The sequence below is a fragment of the Planococcus citri genome, chromosome 5 (assembly GCF_950023065.1).
Source record: "Planococcus citri chromosome 5, ihPlaCitr1.1, whole genome shotgun sequence".
Taxonomy (NCBI): Eukaryota; Metazoa; Arthropoda; class Insecta; order Hemiptera; family Pseudococcidae; genus Planococcus; species Planococcus citri.
In genome coordinates, this window is record NC_088681.1 from 62,250,686 (window position 1) to 62,271,769 (window position 21,084).

General features: G+C 33.6%; 2 protein-coding genes across 2 annotated transcripts in view; one reads left to right on the plus strand and one right to left on the minus strand.

Annotated features, from left to right (window-relative positions):
- The window catches only part of LOC135848027 (uncharacterized), a 623,146-nt gene that overhangs the window by 555,201 nt on the left and 46,861 nt on the right, over window positions 1–21,084 (plus strand). The window lies entirely within an intron of this gene.
- On the minus strand, window positions 233–2,897 carry LOC135848028 (uncharacterized). Its single transcript, XM_065367800.1, has 4 exons — window positions 2,500–2,897; window positions 2,192–2,383; window positions 1,296–1,427; window positions 233–1,214 (listed from the first exon to the last, which is right to left on the minus strand). Exons 1-4 carry the CDS (start codon window positions 2,723–2,725, stop codon window positions 1,102–1,104), a joined length of 663 nt encoding a protein of 220 aa, XP_065223872.1. The 5' UTR covers window positions 2,726–2,897; the 3' UTR covers window positions 233–1,101.

Genomic DNA, 21,084 nt, shown 5'->3' on the forward strand with positions numbered 1-21,084 from the left:
CAGGCAGCCATCAAAGAGGATTCCAAAGTGCGGGAAATCATATTTCTTACGGTGCTTTTCAGGTCCTTATCGACACAATTTCTCAGGTATTTTTTCTGCAAACAGTCATTACACTTATGTAGAATACACTAGATGGATTTATGGTACATATACATAGGTATTGGTAGGAGTAGGTACCTACATATTAATAATGATTTCTATGTGCAGAATGGTCATACTTATAGGTACTTACATATTTTTCTTTGAAACTTTTTTCACTTTTGAGTTTTTTTTTCAAACGTTTTAAATACTTCATAGTTGGCTAGAGGTAGCCCAACAATGTCCTGCACATTCGTCACATCGTCATTTTCGTTCTCTTCTGGTTCTATTGTAGTATGATTTACTGAGAAGTTGTGGCTAAAATTCTTCAGTGCTTCGTCTACAATTGTCCGCACTTTTACCGTCAGTCGTACCTCCATCTCATGTAGTATTTTACTCAATTTGTCTGCAGTTGATTCATGAGGTGAACTGATTTTTTTTGATGAATAGTAGTCGTTTGTAGTAGTATGTGCTGACGAATGAACATTATTAGTAGAATGGGAGTGCTGTCCGTTATGATTTTGGCCATGTGATGAAGATCTGTAGGTTTGAGGTGCTTTTTGAGAATGTTTTTCAGAGTGCTTTTGGCCATGTAATGAAAATCTATGGGATTGTGGTATTTCTTGGATCGATCTTTCATCAGGTGAAATCATAGCAAGCGGCAATACAGGTGTTCTCCTTGATTGAGCTTTTGGCGAGTTTCTCATGTTTGATGGCACATGATAGAATGACACATTTGAGCGCGTTGGTGTCCAGACACCACCATTAGAATGAGAACGACGTTTTTCTGGTGTGTTTTTAATCGGTGAAGATCTGGGGCCCAATGAATCAAAATCAAGCAATTTTTTAGGTAATACTGGCTGAGGTACAGTGGACCCTTTCTGTCGAGAAGCTTTAGGTGAGTTTGATGCCAAATGATGAGATTTTGTATTCAAGTACGTTGGTGACCACATAGAATTGTTAGAAGAGTTTAGTTTTTCCGGAGTTTTTTGATTCAATGGTGATCGATGGGTTCTCGGAGATTCAACTACTGGTGAGTTGTGAGCAGATGTATTGAAAACTGTTTGAAATCTTAGCTGTTTCGGCGAGGAAGCTGCATAACGATTGAAATGAATCTTCAAAATAGTCATCATCTGCTGAAATGAAGACTATGATAAAATTACATCCATTTTTTAAATATACGATAAGTAAAGTAAGCAGTGATATTGAGTAGGTACCTTTCCGTCTTGGCGGTGATTTAAGCAAGTCTTCAATACCTTCAGATGACGAATCAGAAACAGAGGAATTACCACAATCTGATGACGATTCATTCAAAATTCGTTGCTTTTTATTAACTTTCACTATGGCACCTGAAATAACATGATTTTTTTTTTTTTTGAATTAAATATAAGTTTTCAAAAAATTACACAGTTATAGGTTGCACTCTGGGACCTCGAGTTAGCCAGGAAAACCTTTCTCCCCCCCCACCCTTCTTTCTAATACAATGTATTTGAACTTAATGATCTCAAATCAGTCACGTAACACTTTTCGCAATTTTTTTTTTTCAATTTGAAAAATCTAAAAAATGTCAACAGGTAAGTAAGTATTTTAAAAAACAATATATTTTTTAGGTAGCAAAACAAACAGAAATTTTAGGAGGGATTTAGCGCAATGAATTCATTTCCGGAGTTCAATTTTCAGGCAAATTATCTGTTCCCTAAAAAATCACTCACTTCTCACCTCAAAATTGATTTAGAAAATTGTTTCTGCAAAATGCAAATTGCAATTTTCTTGATGTTTTCTGACTATTTGAGGTCTCAGCTGAGTACAAAAATTACATTTAATGCTCCAGTGTTTGAGATGAAGAAAATTTCCACTATAAAAAAAAAATATTCAATTTTTGATAAAAAAGCAAATGTGGTTCCAGATAGACACCAGATTCAAACTCGAAAACCTCAAATCAGTCACAGAACACCACATAAGATTTCATTCAAATTGAAAAGTCGGGAATTTTTTTGGGGAAAATGAAACTTTTTCATCTAAATCACCTTTTTTTTTTGGAAATTGTTCATTTACCAGCTGAAAATTGAGTTAGAAAATTGGTTTTGCAAATTATAATTTTTAAGACATTTACCTTTCTTTTTAGGAAGCATTTTTCGTTTTGTTGGGTTTTTAATATTATCTGCAAATTCATCGGAAGGGGTATCTGGCACTTGCGCAGGTTTCTTAACATATTTTGCTCTCCGCTGCCTTAAATTTGATGACGATTCTTGTTCACTTTCCAACTCATATTTTTTTTGTATACCTTGCGCTTCAATGAGTTTTTCTAGATAAGTGTAAAATAATCAACTATTAATATATGTGTTCACAGTAAGCAATACAGTATTTATATGCATGTATGGTTTAAGAGAATTTGACATAGATTTTAAGAAATATACTCACTGATATTCCTTTGATATATTTTTCTAACTGGAAATTTTTCCCACGTTTTCTCATCGTACCCGGCACACTTCTCGAATATGTAGCACCTTAAGTTTTTCTTAATATTGCTGGGTGGGTAAAAATATGCTTTTTCATCCTCAGTTAACCATGAAGTTGCAATGACGTCCACTGATATATCACCATCACACTCCGTGCTAACAACAGTGTAGCTTCTTCTCGCCGCCATTGAAATTGACCATTTACACCTAAAATGAAAAGTTTGAAGATGAGAAACGAGTACTTATTTACGTACATCAATTCATAAAATAGAAACTAAGAACGCATGCATGTGAATTAGGGTGGTCCTTAACTATATTCCAAAAAAAAAATGTGCGATTTTTTCCGCTCCCACTCCCTGAAGTGGTGATCTCAGGTGAGAAAATAATCCCCTTGTAAGGGGACAATATGCCTTCACTGGCTAGACAGGGATATTCATCGTATCTCTCTCAGTGGGATTGTAAATCTTTCATCATTAAAGGAAGTACTGGAGAATCCAATCAATAATTCGATTCTACAGTACTTTACTTAGATGAAAGTATATATTCGATGCACTTAGGTAAGGTGTTAAGTACGTGGGAACCACCCAAGAGGTATTTTCACATCGTTCCATTAAGGGCAGATGTGAAAAGCTCACAAGTTCGTAAAGCTCAATTCCTTCTCAACTCGAGGCTAGAAGCCAAGTTGAAATGGAATTGATCTTCACTTGTCGATTCGCGCTTCGTCTGGTAGGTCTGACCGCGGAAAAGTAATAAGGCCACTCACTCCTACGTAAGAGTTGTGCTTGAGTCTCAGGTCCTCTGCCTTAACGTTCGTGTTTAAGGGAGAGTATTCGCGTTTAAACTTAAGTCCTAAATTCGCTACCCAACGCGGGCAATTTGATAGTTACACGGAAGTAGGTAAAAGCGATCCTACTTGCGCCACTATTCGGTGGAATATTAGTATCGGTTATACGCGTAGAGTTTTTTATATATTTTAGACTTAAGTATCGTGTTGTAATTTATTTATTTAAATTATAATACACTGTTCGTGTTTATCGTGTGTTCTTATTTCGCGTGCGGTTCGAATTAATACAAGGTAAACTCGACTAAATCTGTTTAAATCGTTACATATTGGTGTTGTAAGAGCTGAGCTAGCAGCGGGTAAGTACAGTTTCAAAGGTGACATAAGACATCTCTTAGGGAGTTAGTTTTATCCTAACCCATTAGGGAAATATTCTTATCCTCACATCGTACGCAACGCCTATACGTAGCTATTTAACATTGGCGCCCAACGTGGGGCCACAATTAGTGACTCAAACCGTGAATGACCCTACTTGTGTCATTCCAATACACATAGGCAAAAAAACCTTCGCTCTACAATTGGACTCAGGGGCCCTACCAAACGCAATTTCGAAAAAATTACTGACAACCTTGCTGAGGGAGTCACCCGAGTACATCAGATTTATACCCCTCCGACGTACAGTCCAACTTAGGTTGGCTGACAATACAGTCATAAGGTCAATGAGCCATTTAGCTGTAATTCAACTTGAATTTGGCACTGAGCTCATTGGAGTGCCATTTTATGTACTCGAATCTTCGGGAAGTACATTCATTATGGGAAGAATATCATTAGAATACATAAAAATTCTGATTGATATTCCAGAAAGGGTAGCCACCTGTAAGATGGACCCCAATAATGAATACGTAATTCCTTTCATGAATGCAGATGAAGCTCATGAAGCTTTCACTATGTTCTCACTGACTCAAACCAGTAGGCAGGGCCATAGAATGGTTATAGATATGGCCAAATACACAAAATTGGCTGATATCCATAAAGAAATAAAATTAGAAGAAGAAAAAGCTCGAAAACTTTTTCTCGAAAATTTGAATAAAGACTTATGTGATGCTGTGAAAAATAAATCAATCACACCAGAACAGGCTAAATTGGCAGAAGAAAAATTATGCCAATATAAGGACATCTTCAGCTTGAACCCAGGATGCTATAAGGGTGAAGAAGTGGACTTTAAATTCAAACCTGGAAATGAACACTTGAAACCTTGGAGAGGTGAAAAGTTCAGACCAAGTAAAAAACTTTTACCTGGCATCAGAAAAGCTGTAGAAAAAATGCTTGCACTTGATATAATTCGACCCTCACACTCGACCTATATCAATACGCTCGCACCTGTTGTTAAGAAAAACGGGGATATCCGGCTCTGCCTGGATGCGGATGAATTAAACAAACACTTAGAAAACGTGTTAACAGAGCCGGATACAATTGAAAGTATGATTTTTGACAATCCTGGAGATATCTTATTTTGTACTCTCGATTTCACTGCTGGATTTTTACAAAGACTATTGAATAAAAAATCCAGACAATTTACTGCCTTTCAATTAGAGGGGCAAGTTTATGAGTTCACAAGACTACCTTATGGTACTAAAGTATCAAGTGGACTTTTTATACTCATGATCAATGCAATAATTGCAAATAAAAAGGGTCGTACCAAGTACGTAGATGATTTGAAAATTTCAGGAGAAACTTTTGAAGAGTGCTTGGACAACTTAATTGAAGTTTTTGAACTCATTCGTGAGAGTGGCTTAAAGCTCAACCCAACGAAAACTCAATTTTTCAGAAATCGAGCTGATCATCTCGGATTTGTGCTCAGTGACAAAGGCATTGAGAAACAAAGTGAAAAACTGAAAAAATTGGAAGAGTTCGAAAAGAAAAACACCAAAAGGGGTAAATTTTCTTTGAAAAAGAAAAATGACATTTTAGCCCTAGTTGGTCTGACAGGATTATATAGGAATTTTATTCCTGAATATTCCCAAATTGTGAAGCCCATTTATGAGCTCACAAAAGGTGAATCTCAAAACGTAGAATGGGGAGAGGAGCAGCAAAAAGCTTTTGAAAAGCTCAAGGAACTATATAACAAAGATTTCAAATTGCAGCAACCCCCCAGGGAAGGAGATTTATACTTAGATACCCAAATATCGCATGATGAGATGAATGGAGTATTATTTTTCAGACGTGATGAGGAAAAACAAATCATCATGTTTGTCTCAAATGCTTTCAAAGAGCATCAGAAAGAATTTACATTATTTGATAAAGAAATAATGTGTCTCGTAAAAAGCATTTTAAAATTGCAAATGTGGTTACATGGAAGAACTGTTCATGTGAGATCAAATTTATTGCCAATAGTCAATAGATTCAGAGAAATTTCTCAAACTCACAGAAAAGCGGCTCACTGGATTACAGTGCTTAACAGTTTTGACTTAGTGTACGACATGATCCACTCAAATAAGTCACTTTACAAAATCAAAGCGCCTGAGTTGGAAATTAAAGCCTTAGAAATTGACAGCTATGAAGCTGATATTGAAAGCTCGGACACTGATTTGGGAAATTCAGAAACTGATATTGAAAATTTTGGTTCCGATCTTGAGCCCATCTCAGTAAATTTTATGCAAGAACACATTTCAGAATTGCACAGAAAATTAGAGCAAATTGGTAAAATTCAAAGCTTTGATGTTACGTGTCAAAAAATTATGAGAATTTTAGAAGAAAAAGTTCCCTTAAATAATAAGAAACAACGTGACATTCAGAAATTGAAAATGATGAAATTTGAAATTCAAAATTCTAAGAACAATGAAAAAGTTCTATACAGAATTTTGGAAAATGGACTGAAAGTCCCATGTCTCCCAGACGAACTTTTTTATGACACCATAGACTATCTACACGATTCCTATGGCCATGTAGGGGCTGCGAAATTAGATATGATTTTTCGCAGAATTTACTACCATCAATGCTCGTTGGCATACATTAAGGAAATTTGCAATACATGTATCGTATGCAAAGTCAATAAAAGCTACACAAATAGCAAAACAATAGAATATGCTCAGATTGAGGCATACGCTATTGGTGATGTACTCTCAGCGGACATTTATGGACCCCTACCTGCTTTAAAAAATCAACCAAAATACCTCTTGGTTGTAAAAGATATTTTTTCAAATAAAACTTGGTTGCGCACCTTATTTCAAATTAAAAAGAAAGAAGTGTGTCAGCAAATGGCTACAATCATAGAGTACATAAACAATAAAAAGGTTGAGATCAAAAAGGTCATAACAGATAATGGGTCACAATTTATTTCGGACTCATGGTATAATCTATTAGAAAACCATGGAATCAAAGTGGCACACACAAATGTGTATAATCCACAATCATCGTCGGTGGAAAGGACAATGAGATCAATTGGAGATAAAATTAGGGTCAAATTAAATAAAAATCATGATCCTTATAAAACTCATCTGGGATGGCACCTACTCATAACTGAGGTTGAGTTGGAGTTGAATAATACTCCAACCTCCTTTGGTTTTAAACCTAATGAGGCATGGGGCATTAAAGATAAAATTTGCGAAACCCTACCTCAACAATCAATGAAATTTGATTTCAAATTCGAATTAACAAAAATTAGAAAAAAGATGTCTGAGAAAGAAATTCCCTCGACGACATTTTTAAAATGCATGGAAAATAAATTGGATCCAGAAAAGGACTTAATCTATGACACTGATGGCTACGTCAGGGTGACAGCTGACGGGGCTTGTTCTAAAAATGGCGACATAAACGCCATAGCTGGAATCGGAATATGTTTTGCTCCAGATTCCAAAATGAACATTTCTGAAAGAATTGTCAACAAGCATTATGCCACTTCTAACAATTTGGCAGAATTAATGGCGATTCATGTGGCACTTAGAGTGCTAAGAGCTAATAATATCAAAAAAGTAAAACTTTTGAGTGACAGCAATTATGCTGTAAAAGCTCTAAATTATAGCATATCAACATGGCAAACGAATAACTGGAAAAATGCTAAAAATAAACCAGTCCACCATGAAATGCTATTTAAGAAAATCTTAGAATTAAAACTGGAATTTGAAAGCGTAGAATTTATTCATGTTTATGCCAGAAAACATGAATACACGAATATAATTGCTGATAATCTTGCAAAAAAGGCTGTTTACACAGTTGAGCAAAAACAGCAATGTATAAGTGAAATGTCTGAAAGACAAGTGATTGAAAATTTCATAAGAGAGAAAAGGCGATTAAAAAGAATTGAAGAAGAATATGCTTTCAATAAATCGCACTTAGACCCTATCCTATTAAAACCAGGAGATTGGGTACTTATGACAAATCACAAACAATCGAATGCGGAACGAAAAACTGCTTCAAAATTGTATGAAAAGAGGACAGGTCCTTTCGTAATAATTCAGAGAAATGGGCACAACTGTTACTTATTACAGCCTAAGGATGGAAGTACAGTTAATAGGGTAGCCAACATACGCCAACTCACCCCTTTCATTTCCAAAGAAAATTTGGAAAAACTGAAAAACGACACCTGTTTAAAGTCAAAATTAGACTCTCGAACATTAGAACAGAAAATTAAAGATTTTCTAACAGAATATGAAAAAGAACTTCAAAACGAAATGGATGAAGAATTTGATGAGTTTTCAACTCCAAATTTTGAGCCAATTTCAAAAAGTGACCTAAAAAACGCTTCAAATAACATTTTGAAAGAGCTCAGTGCCAATGCGCGTGCACAACGTGCAGCGGAAAGGGAGGCCAAGAAAGCTGAAGGTAATCCGAAAACTTCAACTCCCGAAAAAACTGAAAAAGCTCCAAAATTGGAATTCTCCGAACAGCCAGAAATTGCTGGGGCAATCCAAGAAACCCCAACCCTAAAAAGAGGGAGGGGGAGACCTAGGAAAATAGACTTTGCCAAAGTCGAAAAAATTCCTGAAGTAACTGAAAATAAAAAAGGTACTATTGATACCGATAAAATTCTAGAAGAAATTATTCAACTAGAACCTACACAGAATGACAAAATTTTGGAAAAACTGGGCCCAACAGACTCAAAGAAAATCCAAAATTCTGAAAATTCTAAAAACTTAAGTACAGGGGCACTACTTGAGGATTCCTCACCCACTAAAAGACCTAGAGGAAGACCCAAAAAATGCACTCCCCTGGAGCCCACCGGTGAACCCACTAGTGAGCCTAACATCACTATAAACTTGGAAAATTCAAACCCAAACGATGAAAATGAAAATTTCTTTGGGGAATTACCAAGTCTCGAAACTGATGAGCAATTGAGCGACTCAACCTCAGAAAAATCAGTAATCAATCAAGCTATCACGAAATCTGATTTCAAAAAGTCAAACAAGGACAAGGTCACCTCACCTCCAAAGCGTTCAAAACGCATATTAGAAAGAAAAATGCGCCTAGGGGAAGACCCCAAAGCCATTAAAAGACCAAGATTGGAATTAAAGAAATTGGATTATGACTCGGATAGCGATGAAGATCCTTACTCATTATTCTTTGAGGCGGTCATGGAAGCCTATAACGAAGAATATCAGAGCATAAACTCTATGACAGTTTTGGAAGATAAGGATGCTGACCAAAATGCCATAGAAGTCGTAGTAAATCCATTTAGGACAACTGACGACGAAGATTCAGAAAGCTCAAACGATTCTGAATTTTATGAAAGAATAAATGAAACCATAGAATTGGTCAGACATGCAACTGAAGAAAATTCACCTAACAGGAGCTCTGAAAGCTCAGTGGTCACTATCATAGAAAATGATCAAAGCGCAATCATTTTCTTTGAAACAGAGACAACACAGGAAGATGCCAGAATAAGCTTTCGACCAACTAAAAGGTTGATACCAATTTTTGTCTCGGCAATATTTATTGTAATTTTATTTAGCATATTTCATGCATTTCTGAATAAAACAACTTTCGATGAATAAAATGTACTTATTTGCTTTACTCAACTTTTTTCAGCACGCTTCTGATTCTCTTTTTTAATTAAAAGGTAGGAACAAGGGAAGAAAGAAAGAAGGAGAGTGAAGAGATAGGTATGTAAAGAAAGTACCCAATTTTGTTGAAAACAATAAAAACTCATTCGCCCCAGAAAAAATATAAAAAATTCTGAAACCTTTTCTCCATCACTATTCTGGAACTTTAGAAATAAAATTTACAAGAATTAGTTAAGGAAATGAGGGACAGAAAATAAAAAGAGAGGGTGAATGAACAATCAAAATCCAATTAGAATTTTGAAAATTTTCAGGAAATGTAAAAACCACGTAAAAATGGCCCATTTCCAAATCTCAGCAAACTACATCAAAAAATGAAAAAACATTCTTTCATTGTAGTTTGGTCTTTCGCCACTAATAGAGTTTTTGGACAAAATCTACAATAGGAATACCCCAAAAAACTCATAAAGTTTTCAATTTTTGACCAAAAAATGGCAAAAAGAAAAATCCAAAATTTGTTCTCAAAAAGTGAGCATAAAATTTTTTTTTTTTGGGGAGAGAAATGTTTAGACAAAACATCCTTAATCGACTTCCGAAATCATTTTTCAAAGATAAATTTTGGAAAAATTTCTTAGGAGTACTGAGAATAAAAACGCAAAGGCTTCAAAATCATAAAAAAGGAATTGAAAATTGAAAATTTGGAAAAAATACTCAGATTTTCAAATTGAAAAGAGTTAAAAAACTCAAATTTGGAAAAACATTTTAGTCAGCTTTTTAAGAGTTAAAGAAACTAACAGAATTCTAATAATTAATTTCGAACAATACCCTTAAATACACTCTAAAAGAAAAACAATACCTTTTGAAAAAATTCAAAAAATGGACAAAATTCTGTTTAATTTTTTCAGAAGAGTTCACCTAAACATTTGCCCTAATTCGTCAAAACAAAACATTTGCCTCATTTTTGAACAAAAAACTTGCCCTAGAAAGGAATAAATAACCTACGTTTGTCCCTTTGACTATTTTGTCAAGAAATAGAAACTTCAAAAATTAAAATTTTGAAATAGAATTTTGAAAACTCAAAAATCTATCCCACGCTTGCTCCAGTTAAAAAAGTTGAAATTTTCAATTTTCGGAAAAATCGCCCAATTATGACAATTGAAAGAATTTTGAAAAAATTGTTAATCAGAGTTAGTAAAAAATAATCAGTAAAAAATTGAATTGAAAATTCAGACTGAATCAACGGAATTTTTCTCTCTTCAAAAGAGATCTGAAGGAAATTCATACATTTTCTTTTGGAAAAACAGAAATGAAGGAAACGGCATTCAAAATGCTGAAAAACTCATTCAAAAAATCACTTTTCTCACCTCTAGAAATTTTTCTCGAAGGGTCCAGGGAGTGGCTTTTTTCTGGTAAAAAGGCCACCCTCTCGACACTTTGATGAAGAAACCAAAAATTCAAAACCTGAAAGGAGTTGAAAAAATTCACAAATATTTATTGTATTTAAGAAATCACATTAAATATGAATAGGGATGGAAAAATTTCGTACCTCAAACCCTCAACCCTCCAGATCAAAAATCAAGGAAGTTAGAGCAATTTTTGGGGAAAGTAAAAATCCAAAAATTTGACAAAAATTGGTATACGTTGAAATCACGAAACCTAGGGAAGAATGGAAAATATCCAATCCTTACATACCCCTATACTTGTAAAAAATCTAAAATTTTGCAAATCATTTTTCAAAAAATCAAAATTTTTTTTTGAAAATGAAAATATTCAAAAATTGATCGAATTGTAGAAATTCATTACGATCCAACAAAATGTGAACAGTCATAGAAATAAAAGCCTTCAAAACATTAAAATTTGAAAAATTGAAAATTTTTCCAAAAAATGAAAATTATAAAAAAGGGCCAAAATGGACGGATATGGGTTAAAAATTAAAAACGATCGATCATAAAGTTGAAGAAATAAATCCTCTTCGATTTCCTTCCCTCTCCTCATACCAAAAATGCACTCTAAAGGGGTCAAAAAACCACTTTTTTTGCTTTTAAACCCACCAAAAAATTGAACTTTCATGGAAAAATAATTACTTTAAAAATCTCCCCTGAAATTAACACCAATAGTCAATCATATTGACATTGCAAAAAGACACCTGCCTAAAAGCAAAATGAGAGGAAGAATCAAAAGTAGATTATCAATTTATCTACTAGCCATCGGACGACAATGTTATCTGCAACGTCGCCGAGGCACGATAATTTCCTTGAATTTTGCAACAGTCTAAGGCAGATATCTGAAGATAAGAATAAAACTTAGCCAAAACCGGACGGGTTGAAACCTAATCATAATAAATAAAATAATAATACCCCCGACTGATGCAATAGTGAAAAAAGATTTGAGTGATTTCTTGACTAATGTTTGACGAGCTTATTGGTATAACGTACTTTGTGTGTTAAAAAGCGAAAAAGGTGCACAGTGACTAAGTGTAATTGGACGTCTGGAAGATTCATAGCAGTTTTATTTCGCCGAAAATTGTTTTTGAGAACAGCCATTGTAAGTAACTAAACTACCTATACATTTATGTAATTTAATTATACATTTTATGTATATAAACGTGTATGTAATAGCATAGATAAGGTGGTAGGATGAAAGAATCACAAGCCAGATGGTAGTATTCGATCATCCTACCAAACCAAAATCGAATTCCATTCCTCTTGGCACTAGGTAATTTTTCTGTTCATTAACACGAACAGAAAGATTTTCAACAATTTAGAACTCTCAAAAAGTTTCAAAAATGAAATTGAGAAACACTTCTAAAATGGGAAATTATGGTTGGTTTACCCCCCACCATAACAAAACATTTCCCAAGTACTCTACTGAAGTACAAAATTTCTGATATAATTTCGAAAAACGACATAAAAACCTAGTAGGTTCGATCAATAAAAATTAACCAATTTGGAAAAGTCGTCACTTAGCAGTTACGACACAAAAGTGATGTGGTCCCTAAAAATATTCTAACAATTTAAAATTAGATCCAAATTAAACTTTTGTGTTTTGAAAATGATTCGGTTTAGTAAAAAACCATCTAAAAAGACCATTGGCCAAAAAATAAAAATGAAAATTTAGAAAAATGACTAAGAAATCAGTTGAATCTGAACAAATAGGTAGATACCTACCAAACCAAAATTATCTCTCAAAGTAGAAAATTCCTCTTCGAAAAAGTAAAATTATTTTGTCTCGATCAAATTTAGTATTAAATTAATCAAAAAATAATCCTATTTTGAACCTCAGTAGGTACCTACCAAACAATTTTGTGAAGATTTTGTAAAAATTCTCCTTTTCTTTGGCTTGAATACGACAAAAATACCTAATAGGTAAAGTTTTGAAATGAGAAACTCAAAAATTCACGCACAAATAGGTACCTACTTAAATATACATTTGGCAATTTACCGAAATTTTCTATTCAGTTTTTTTTTTTCCAATGAAATAAAAATTAGAATCTCCTTAAAAAATGAAAATTCTACGCGCACGAAGACAATCTTTAATAAGAGTTCAGAAATAAAGTCATTTTCTCCAAATATATACCTATCAGAATGAATTTTGAAACTGTTTCAAAACTAAAATGAAAATTCCCAATAATTCTGAGAAAATTTTATAACAAAAAATCCTAATTTAAATTTCAGTTTGGTAGGCATACCTATTTACATCAATAAAACTTTTTCTGTTTGTTTCATCGATCTAAATGATAAGATTTCGTAGAATATTTTTCAACAACATGAACTTTGGAAACTAAAATGATCGAGATAGATAAAAATCTGAAAAACCAAATAATAGGTACCTACTCACTATAAAAATTTCGAGTTTTTACGATTTTTTTTTTTTTTTTTTTTGTTTGTTTGTTTGACCCAAATCTGCAAATTTGAACAAAATTCGATGACTAAAAATTGAAATTTTTTCAAAATCAAAAGAAATAGGTATACGTACCTACCTATTTCTTAAATCAAAATTGAATATTCATAAAATGAATAAAATGGGACCACAAAACTTTAAGTCAATAAAGTTAAAGTCATAATGAGCTGACTAAACTAATGACCCTTTGTTCCCCCCCTTCCCTCTTATTTTGTTAAAAACAGATGTCGGAAGACAAGAAGACTGGTTTCTGGAATTTCCTATTGCGCTATCCATCAACCACGGAAAGGCCGTCCATCGTCACCTCACGGCTGCCCACGAGGTCAGTGACCAGATTCGTGGGCATGCTGATGGGGTACGATCTGGCGTGCCGAATCCTCCAGATTGCTGACAAGAAAATAAACGGCACTAAGAAAGATGAAGAAAAGTAATCGAACGAGAAAAACTATCTTTAACGTTACTGTCATTGTTCCTCTTATGTACGAATAAGGATTAATAATAAGTTTATTCTTAATTTCCTACAAACTGTGTCGACCAATTTTTTTTCCTTTCTCCGTCTCTTTCAGTTTTTAGAACATTACCACTAAAAGCAGGTAACTCATAATATCATACATACACTCAGCGTAAAAAATAATGCATATAGGCTAAATTGATCTAGACTACGAGAACATGGACAACGTATTTGGTCCACACTTGTGTAGGTATGTCAAACTAAAACACTGTCGAAAATAAATCCTTCGACACCTCGAATATTCACACCTTGAAAATCGATAGGTACCAGACTTTCCAATACGAGAGTCTGGACCTTACAAAGATTAGCTCTTTGGGAAGGGAACTCAGGGAGTAAAAAAAATATATTCAGTATAAAAACTTAAAAATAGAAACTAAATTCAGTTCAAATCCTAGCTCGAAGGCAGCAACTTCTAAATTTTTACTTAATTGAAATTCTCATCCAGTTTAGTGATTTTAAAACTCGAACACCGTTGTTTCTAAAAGAATTTATGCATTGTGCGTGGACAAAGTTAACTCAAAGTGAAAAGTGTTTTTTATAATTCGATTCGTTTAAAACTACATCGATCTAAAAGTGTTTATTCGCTCCGTGAATAAAATATTACCTAAAAAACTCAACCAAATAATTTTTCTTTCTTTTCGCAAAAAATAAATTAATTAAAAATTAACACGCGGCTAATTAAAATTAAAAAGAAAAATTACCGTACGCCACCCGCGGTGTGAATCGAACGTCAACCGGTTCGGTAAAATTTTGAGTGAATCGAGCTGAACGCGATTGATAATTATTATCAATTTTCGATCAAAACAGTGGTATTTTTTTTTACTTTCAAAATATTGTGTTTTTCGATTGCAAAAATTGAGCAAAATAATTACAAATTATACCTGAAACGTCTAAACTTAGTATTGAAGAAAGTGGATTATTCCAAAAACTGGATGTACGGATTATTAGAAGATTTCTACAGAACCGAAGTAAGTACAAGTGCACGTAGCTCACTAATAAAGTATTCCGGTTCGAACAAGAAAAATCCCAAATACCATATGGATCAAAATTATTCAAGGTTGAGTTAGTTCAAACACGACACAAAATTCTCAAACCCATCTCCATTAAAACGTTTAGAATGGAAAATGAAAGGATTCCCTAAAAATCCGAACACTAAATTCGTAGCAAACCTTTTGTGTCATATCAAGAGAATCAAACAATCAAAAAACCCACTTTTGAAATAAAATTAAAATAAAATGGATTTTATTACCCAATTTTGGATCCTGAAAAATGTTCAAAACAACATGGATTAATAATATGAAAATATTACTAATACCTTGACAAAAACATTTCAGACAAATAGTTGAAAGTAGTTTTGTGAATTATTTCTTCCTTCAAATATTTATTATCAACGCGTAATTTTAATGATCACTGTAAAACGGTGAAAGTTTGGACAATAATTTTGAAAAAACTGTCTTTTTGAAAATATTAAGAAAACTGATTTTCTCAAAAAATTATACAAAACTGCTCAATGAACCGAACTCAGTGTTAATTTAGAAAGCCACAAAAAATTATAGCAAATTAAGTGTCATTTCGAGTTCACCCCCATATTTTTTTTACTGATGATCAAAATTATCAAAACAAAAACCCTGAAAAATTGAACCAGAAAATCAAATCTTGAACAGGTTAAAATTTTCTTTAAAGCTAAGGTACGAATTTAAAAATCCATCACTTAAGTTTGGCCTAATGCCTAGAATTTTCAATTCACAACACAAACTAAAAGTTTAAAAAATTCTACTCGAGTTCAGAACCCAAAAAACACTATACAATACTCAAAGTAAAAATCTTTTTAGAACTTTCCTCGCAAACTAAAAACGAGAAAATTGAAAAAAATTAGCGCAGATCTGAAACCAAACTCCAAATTTTCTGAATACCCACCAAATCAGTCATGAAAATAGAAAAGCTGGTAATTTAATGAAAAATAACTCGATTCATGCCAAAGCAGAATAAAATCGAATACTTAGAAATTAGCAAATTTGTCCCATAAAATTCACAAAAAATCGAACATTTTCAATTTTTGTTAGAAAATAATTCAGCATTTCTGACAACATAGGATACAGGTCATTTCAAAATTTGGAAAATCATATCTCAACTAAACTGAGATTAAAAATTACATTTTTTCAAAACAATGTGAACCCCAACAAGTACTCTCAGGTACTAAAAACAAAAAATCATATCATTCTAGCACTTTTTCGCCTATCACCAAAACTCGAAATTGAATTAAGTACACGATAAAATTTTCAAAAATATTCTTCAGAAAAATAGCAATAAAATCTCTAATTTTTCACTTGCCCAATCCTATGTACTTCGAGAATATTATTTTTTACCTATAAGAAAAATAGAAAAATTTAACAAAAAACACCTAAGATAAAAATAAACCAACAAAAACGTTAAAACAATTTAAAAACATAAATCTTTGGCAATTAAATGACTAGAAAAAATAATAAAAATAATAAAAACTGCACTTTCAGAAAAAAGTAAAACATTTTTGGTAACTAAATAATAGCCTAAAAAACTAGAAAATCAATATTTTGATAAAAATAAAAATCTTTGGCTTGGTAAAACTAAAACTAATAAAAAACTGAAAAAATTATCGAAATAAATCACAGCTTTCAAGATAATTAATAAAAATTAAAAATTTGTAAAATATTTTACTCTTTGGCAAATCTTTCGAACATTCGAAACAAAATATAAATAATAACCCCTTACTGACCAAGTAACCCAAAAAATCACTAATTTTGACTGGTTTCGAATCGTTTAAAAAGTTTAAAACATTCCTAAAAGGAATAATTAAAACCCAGCAAGCAGTATTTGAATCAAATAAACTATAAGTTTTACACAACTTTCAGTTGAAAAATGAATTCATTTTTGAAAAAGATGAAAAAATAATTATTTTTCAATAAATAATCATAGAAATTTTTGAACATTTTATTTTTTCAGACGGAAATGAAGATATTATTGTGTGACGAGTGCACGGAACCGCTAGCTGATCCGGGGGAACACGCGCCGAAGGACAAAAATGGAATTAAGGAAGCAGACCCCCCCTACGTTACGGTGTGCAAACACGCGTATCATTGGGGGTGCATCCATTACCTCCTCAATACGACCACCACCCCATCGCGAATAATATGCCACCATCCAATGTGCAATCGAAGCCTCACGAATTTCGACTTCGTCCAATTGGATTGTCCTACTAGGACACAGATGGTAAACCAACCCCCTAACAACGAGCACATCGGGCAGATGAGATTGACGATAGGTCAGCTCCAAAAAGAGGTCGAAATCTTGAAAGAATTGATTAAAAATCTACAAACCAAAAATGAAAAACAAGCTACGGAACTGAAAGAAAAAATCGATGCGAACGCCGTGCTTTCGAGCTCATTGACCGATTTAGAGCGCCGATTCAACCTCCTGATGGAGCAGAAACTGAATCAATACGTTCAAGCTTCCGCCTCCTCGTCTTCAATTGCATCAGGCTCGTATACGAAGATTCCAGCTTTAATGGAACTAGGTACTTCATAGGTGGGACCGCCAGAATACGATCTCACCCACGAACCCCAGCGTCAAATTCGATTCGACGCACCGGGCGTTGAACCTATGGATACGATGAGCTCGCAAATTTCGATTCCTCAAAAAATTGAGTACTCAACCCCCCTGAATCAGCTTTACCCCGCGCAAGAATACTATAGAGATCGAAGTTCCTCCCTCCCTGCAGCAAACCGAGCGAGACGCGGGATCAACGAACGGCGAATCTTCAGGATGCCGCGAGGTACGACGAAACGAGGCCCGTCACCGAGAGCGCAATCTCCGCGCAACAACGATGAAACCGAAGAACGCAAGGAGAAGATAAACCCATCGGCCGAGCAGCCCCGATACCATAAAAAATACTTGTCGCGTTTTGGCAGATCTTCAAACGAACTCGAGCCCTACTATCCAATGAACGCGTACCCCTTTTACTTCACCGCTGCGGGTAGGCAAGACAAAGCTGGGAATATTCACATGGTACTTTTTATGAACCAAGCAATGATGATCGGGGATGGCCATGTTTATTCGATGGTACAGTGTATGATTGATGAGCAAAAATATGGCCAATATCTCGATAATACCATCTATCGGCGAGACCTCTTAGCGTCTGATCTCCTTCGATTACTTGAATCGATGATAATATTACCGAAAAAATTATTTATCTCGATCGGTAATTTTGACGTAGTCTGCAACACCCCCTACGACGACTTCACTGAAGAAATGAAGAAAATTGCAGATCTCCTTAAAGAGAAGAAAGTTCAGGAGCTGATTTTGGCACCATTAGTCCACACTCCTCAGCATAATAGCATCGCTTTTGACCACATCAAACTGGCGCTGGAAACAGACTGGGGACTGATGGCAGGCGCAAAGACAACGCGAGTAGACGAATTTTTCGAGCAACTGGATAAAATCCCACCACCCAGAGATGAATTTGGTCCATATCACAACATCAAACGCTACGAAGAAATTTTGGACAAATTGGCCGAAAAATTCATCCCCCTACCACTTTCTCTACAAGAAAAAATTAAAAAAGGGAAAGTACTTCAGCCACCGAGTAAAGATCGACGACGAATTGAAATGCTCCGAAAGGGCCTAATTTCAAAAGACACCGAATCGAAGCCGACCATGTCAGTCCAACCAACCATCAAACAGGAAAAAATGGAGACTGACGATAAACCCTACACGCCTGACCAACTAGCAGAATTAAAACGTATCGAAATCCGAAAAAAGTTAATTCAGCAGCAGGAAGCCGAAAAAACCCAACCAGGTAACCCTGATGAGCACCCTGCAGGAACTTCGACCAACCCAGAATTGGCACCCGAAGATGCGCAAAATACGTCACCGCAAATGCCAATTTTGACCCCTCGCACCGATCTAAATTCGACCACGTTGAACATGTCATCGACCTCCGCTCAGGCTATTAACCTGCCAGAAGTGACGCTCACCGCTATTAACGGTCAACAGGTGATACCACCCCTCACCTTCGGGATGAACTGGCAAACGCTATTTGACCAGCATGCGCAGAGTTGGACCCAGGAAATGGAACACCAAACCAGCGCAACAACAGACGACGCCGAAAAGGCACCAAAAACACCGAACGTGTCGCTCACTGAAGAGCCCATCGTCATCTCTAGTGACGAAGAGAAAAAAGAGGGCTAATGGCTCATTTTCAACGCTCTATCGACTAAAGGTAAATTGCACAGAGTTTTTTGAATTTTACATATCGCGTAAAAACACCCAAATATTTGAACTACTTTTTCAAAAAACTCAAATTTTGGAAAAAATACCACCCAAAAAATTACCTAGGTACAGATACGACTAAAAAACAAAAAATAAAAATAAAAAAACTCGAACTAAAGTACCAAAATCACCAGAAAAAACCCCAAAACTTGTCGATACGAGCAAAACGACCCTCTTAAAAATGTAAAAATCAATCACGATATTTTTCCTCCAATTTTTGTTATTTTTTAAATAAGCTTCGAAAGTTTTTATTTATTTATTTTTTTTTAGTTTGAACAAAATTTCTCTGGAATAGAAAGGAAAAAGTCAAAACTTATAATTTTTCATTTTTTAGATTTTCTGAAGTTTTGAATAATTTTCTTTATCGTTCAAAAGTGATTGATTACTAAATTTACCCTCTAATTTTTTTTTTGAAAAAACCAGAACGATTTTTTAATGAAAAAAGGTGTGAATTAAAATAAATAAAAACTCGAAATATTTGCAAATTTTCCACCGTTTGACTCAGTATAAAAAGCACAATTTTGGCTTTAAAAGTGCATAGGTAGTCTTCAAAAAATAAAAACACGTCACAAAAAGACCACCCAGCTGGAAGCAACCAGTACCGTTACGCTCACGACCTTCACCAGTAACCTAGTAATACCGCCAAGCTGCCTAAAAACTGTGCCAACCCATATTCCACTTTTTCATTCATCGTTCCAACCATTAAAACAACCCGTAGAGCAGAAAAAATAAACAACCAAAAATATAAATAAAATTAAGATGTAATTTATTAAATATTTATTGATATTTCTTTTTTCCTTACAAAAACTCTACGCATTAATTTTTTTTCTTTTATGTTACAAAATACCATAAAAATTTTTTTTACAAAACATACAAAATTTGTATTCTAAAACTAAGATACAATAGTACATGTATGTGTAAATTTTTTCTACAAACTTAAAATAAATTTACAATTTATTTTTCGATTTTTTTTTTTTTTACAATTTTTTTTAAATTTAACTTAAATAACGTAAAATACGTTTACAAAAACAAAAATTCAAATTCAAAAAGTTCTGTTCCAAAAAGTTTACAAAAATTTCGATTTTATTTTTTTATATTTTTAGAAATTTTTTTTTTTTAAGTAAAGATATTACATTCAGGGCACAGAAGGCCATGTTGACTCAGACCGTAGACGGATAAACATTCCTTTCAAAAATCTAGCTGTTTTTGTCTTCCTGTGGAACAGAAATGGCATAAGCTTACTCAAATTTTATTTTTAAATTTTATTCTAAATTATTTTTTATAAAAAAAAATACAACCTGGAAAAGAAGTCCATGAGCCAAGAAAAAGGATCTGTGCATTATTATTTAAGGAAATCTTCTTTGTCTTCTTCTGGAACAAAAAAGAACTAAGTTAGAATTTTCTAATTTTAAAATTAAAATTAAAATTATCATTTTAACTATCATTTTGCCTATTATTTTTTATAATAACTAATTTTAAACTACGTAATCGTAAATACTATATAAAATTAAGCCAAATTTTTAGATTTACTCACCTCTTTGTAAATACGAAAAATATCCCAACAGACTGGTTCAACTTTGGCTCAATCTTATTTTAAGTTTCACCCATCTTTCTCTGAACTGGTCCTAAACAAAAACAACATTTTTTATTTAATTTACTTCATAACTTTAAAATTTTTTTTTAGAAATAAAAATTGTACAGACATTTCAATCGATCATGTGTTTACATTAGACTGATTATTCATAAGAAACAGAAATGCTCTTAAACTTTACACTATTTAATAAAAATGTAAATATGTTTTTGTACTTATCTTTAGTTTTGATAAACAAAGCAATTCTCTTGTCATCGTCGTTGACCAAAATACACCTGTAAAAAAGAAGAAAAAACTTGAAATTAATTATGAGAAATAAGACTGACTAGAAATTAAGTTATTTATAATTAACTATAAAACAACGTTAAACACAAATAAAGAAGAACAACGTTGATTAGAATTAAGTGTGTTTAACTAGATTCCTATTTATTCCTATAACTTATCTTAAAATTTAATTTTTATAA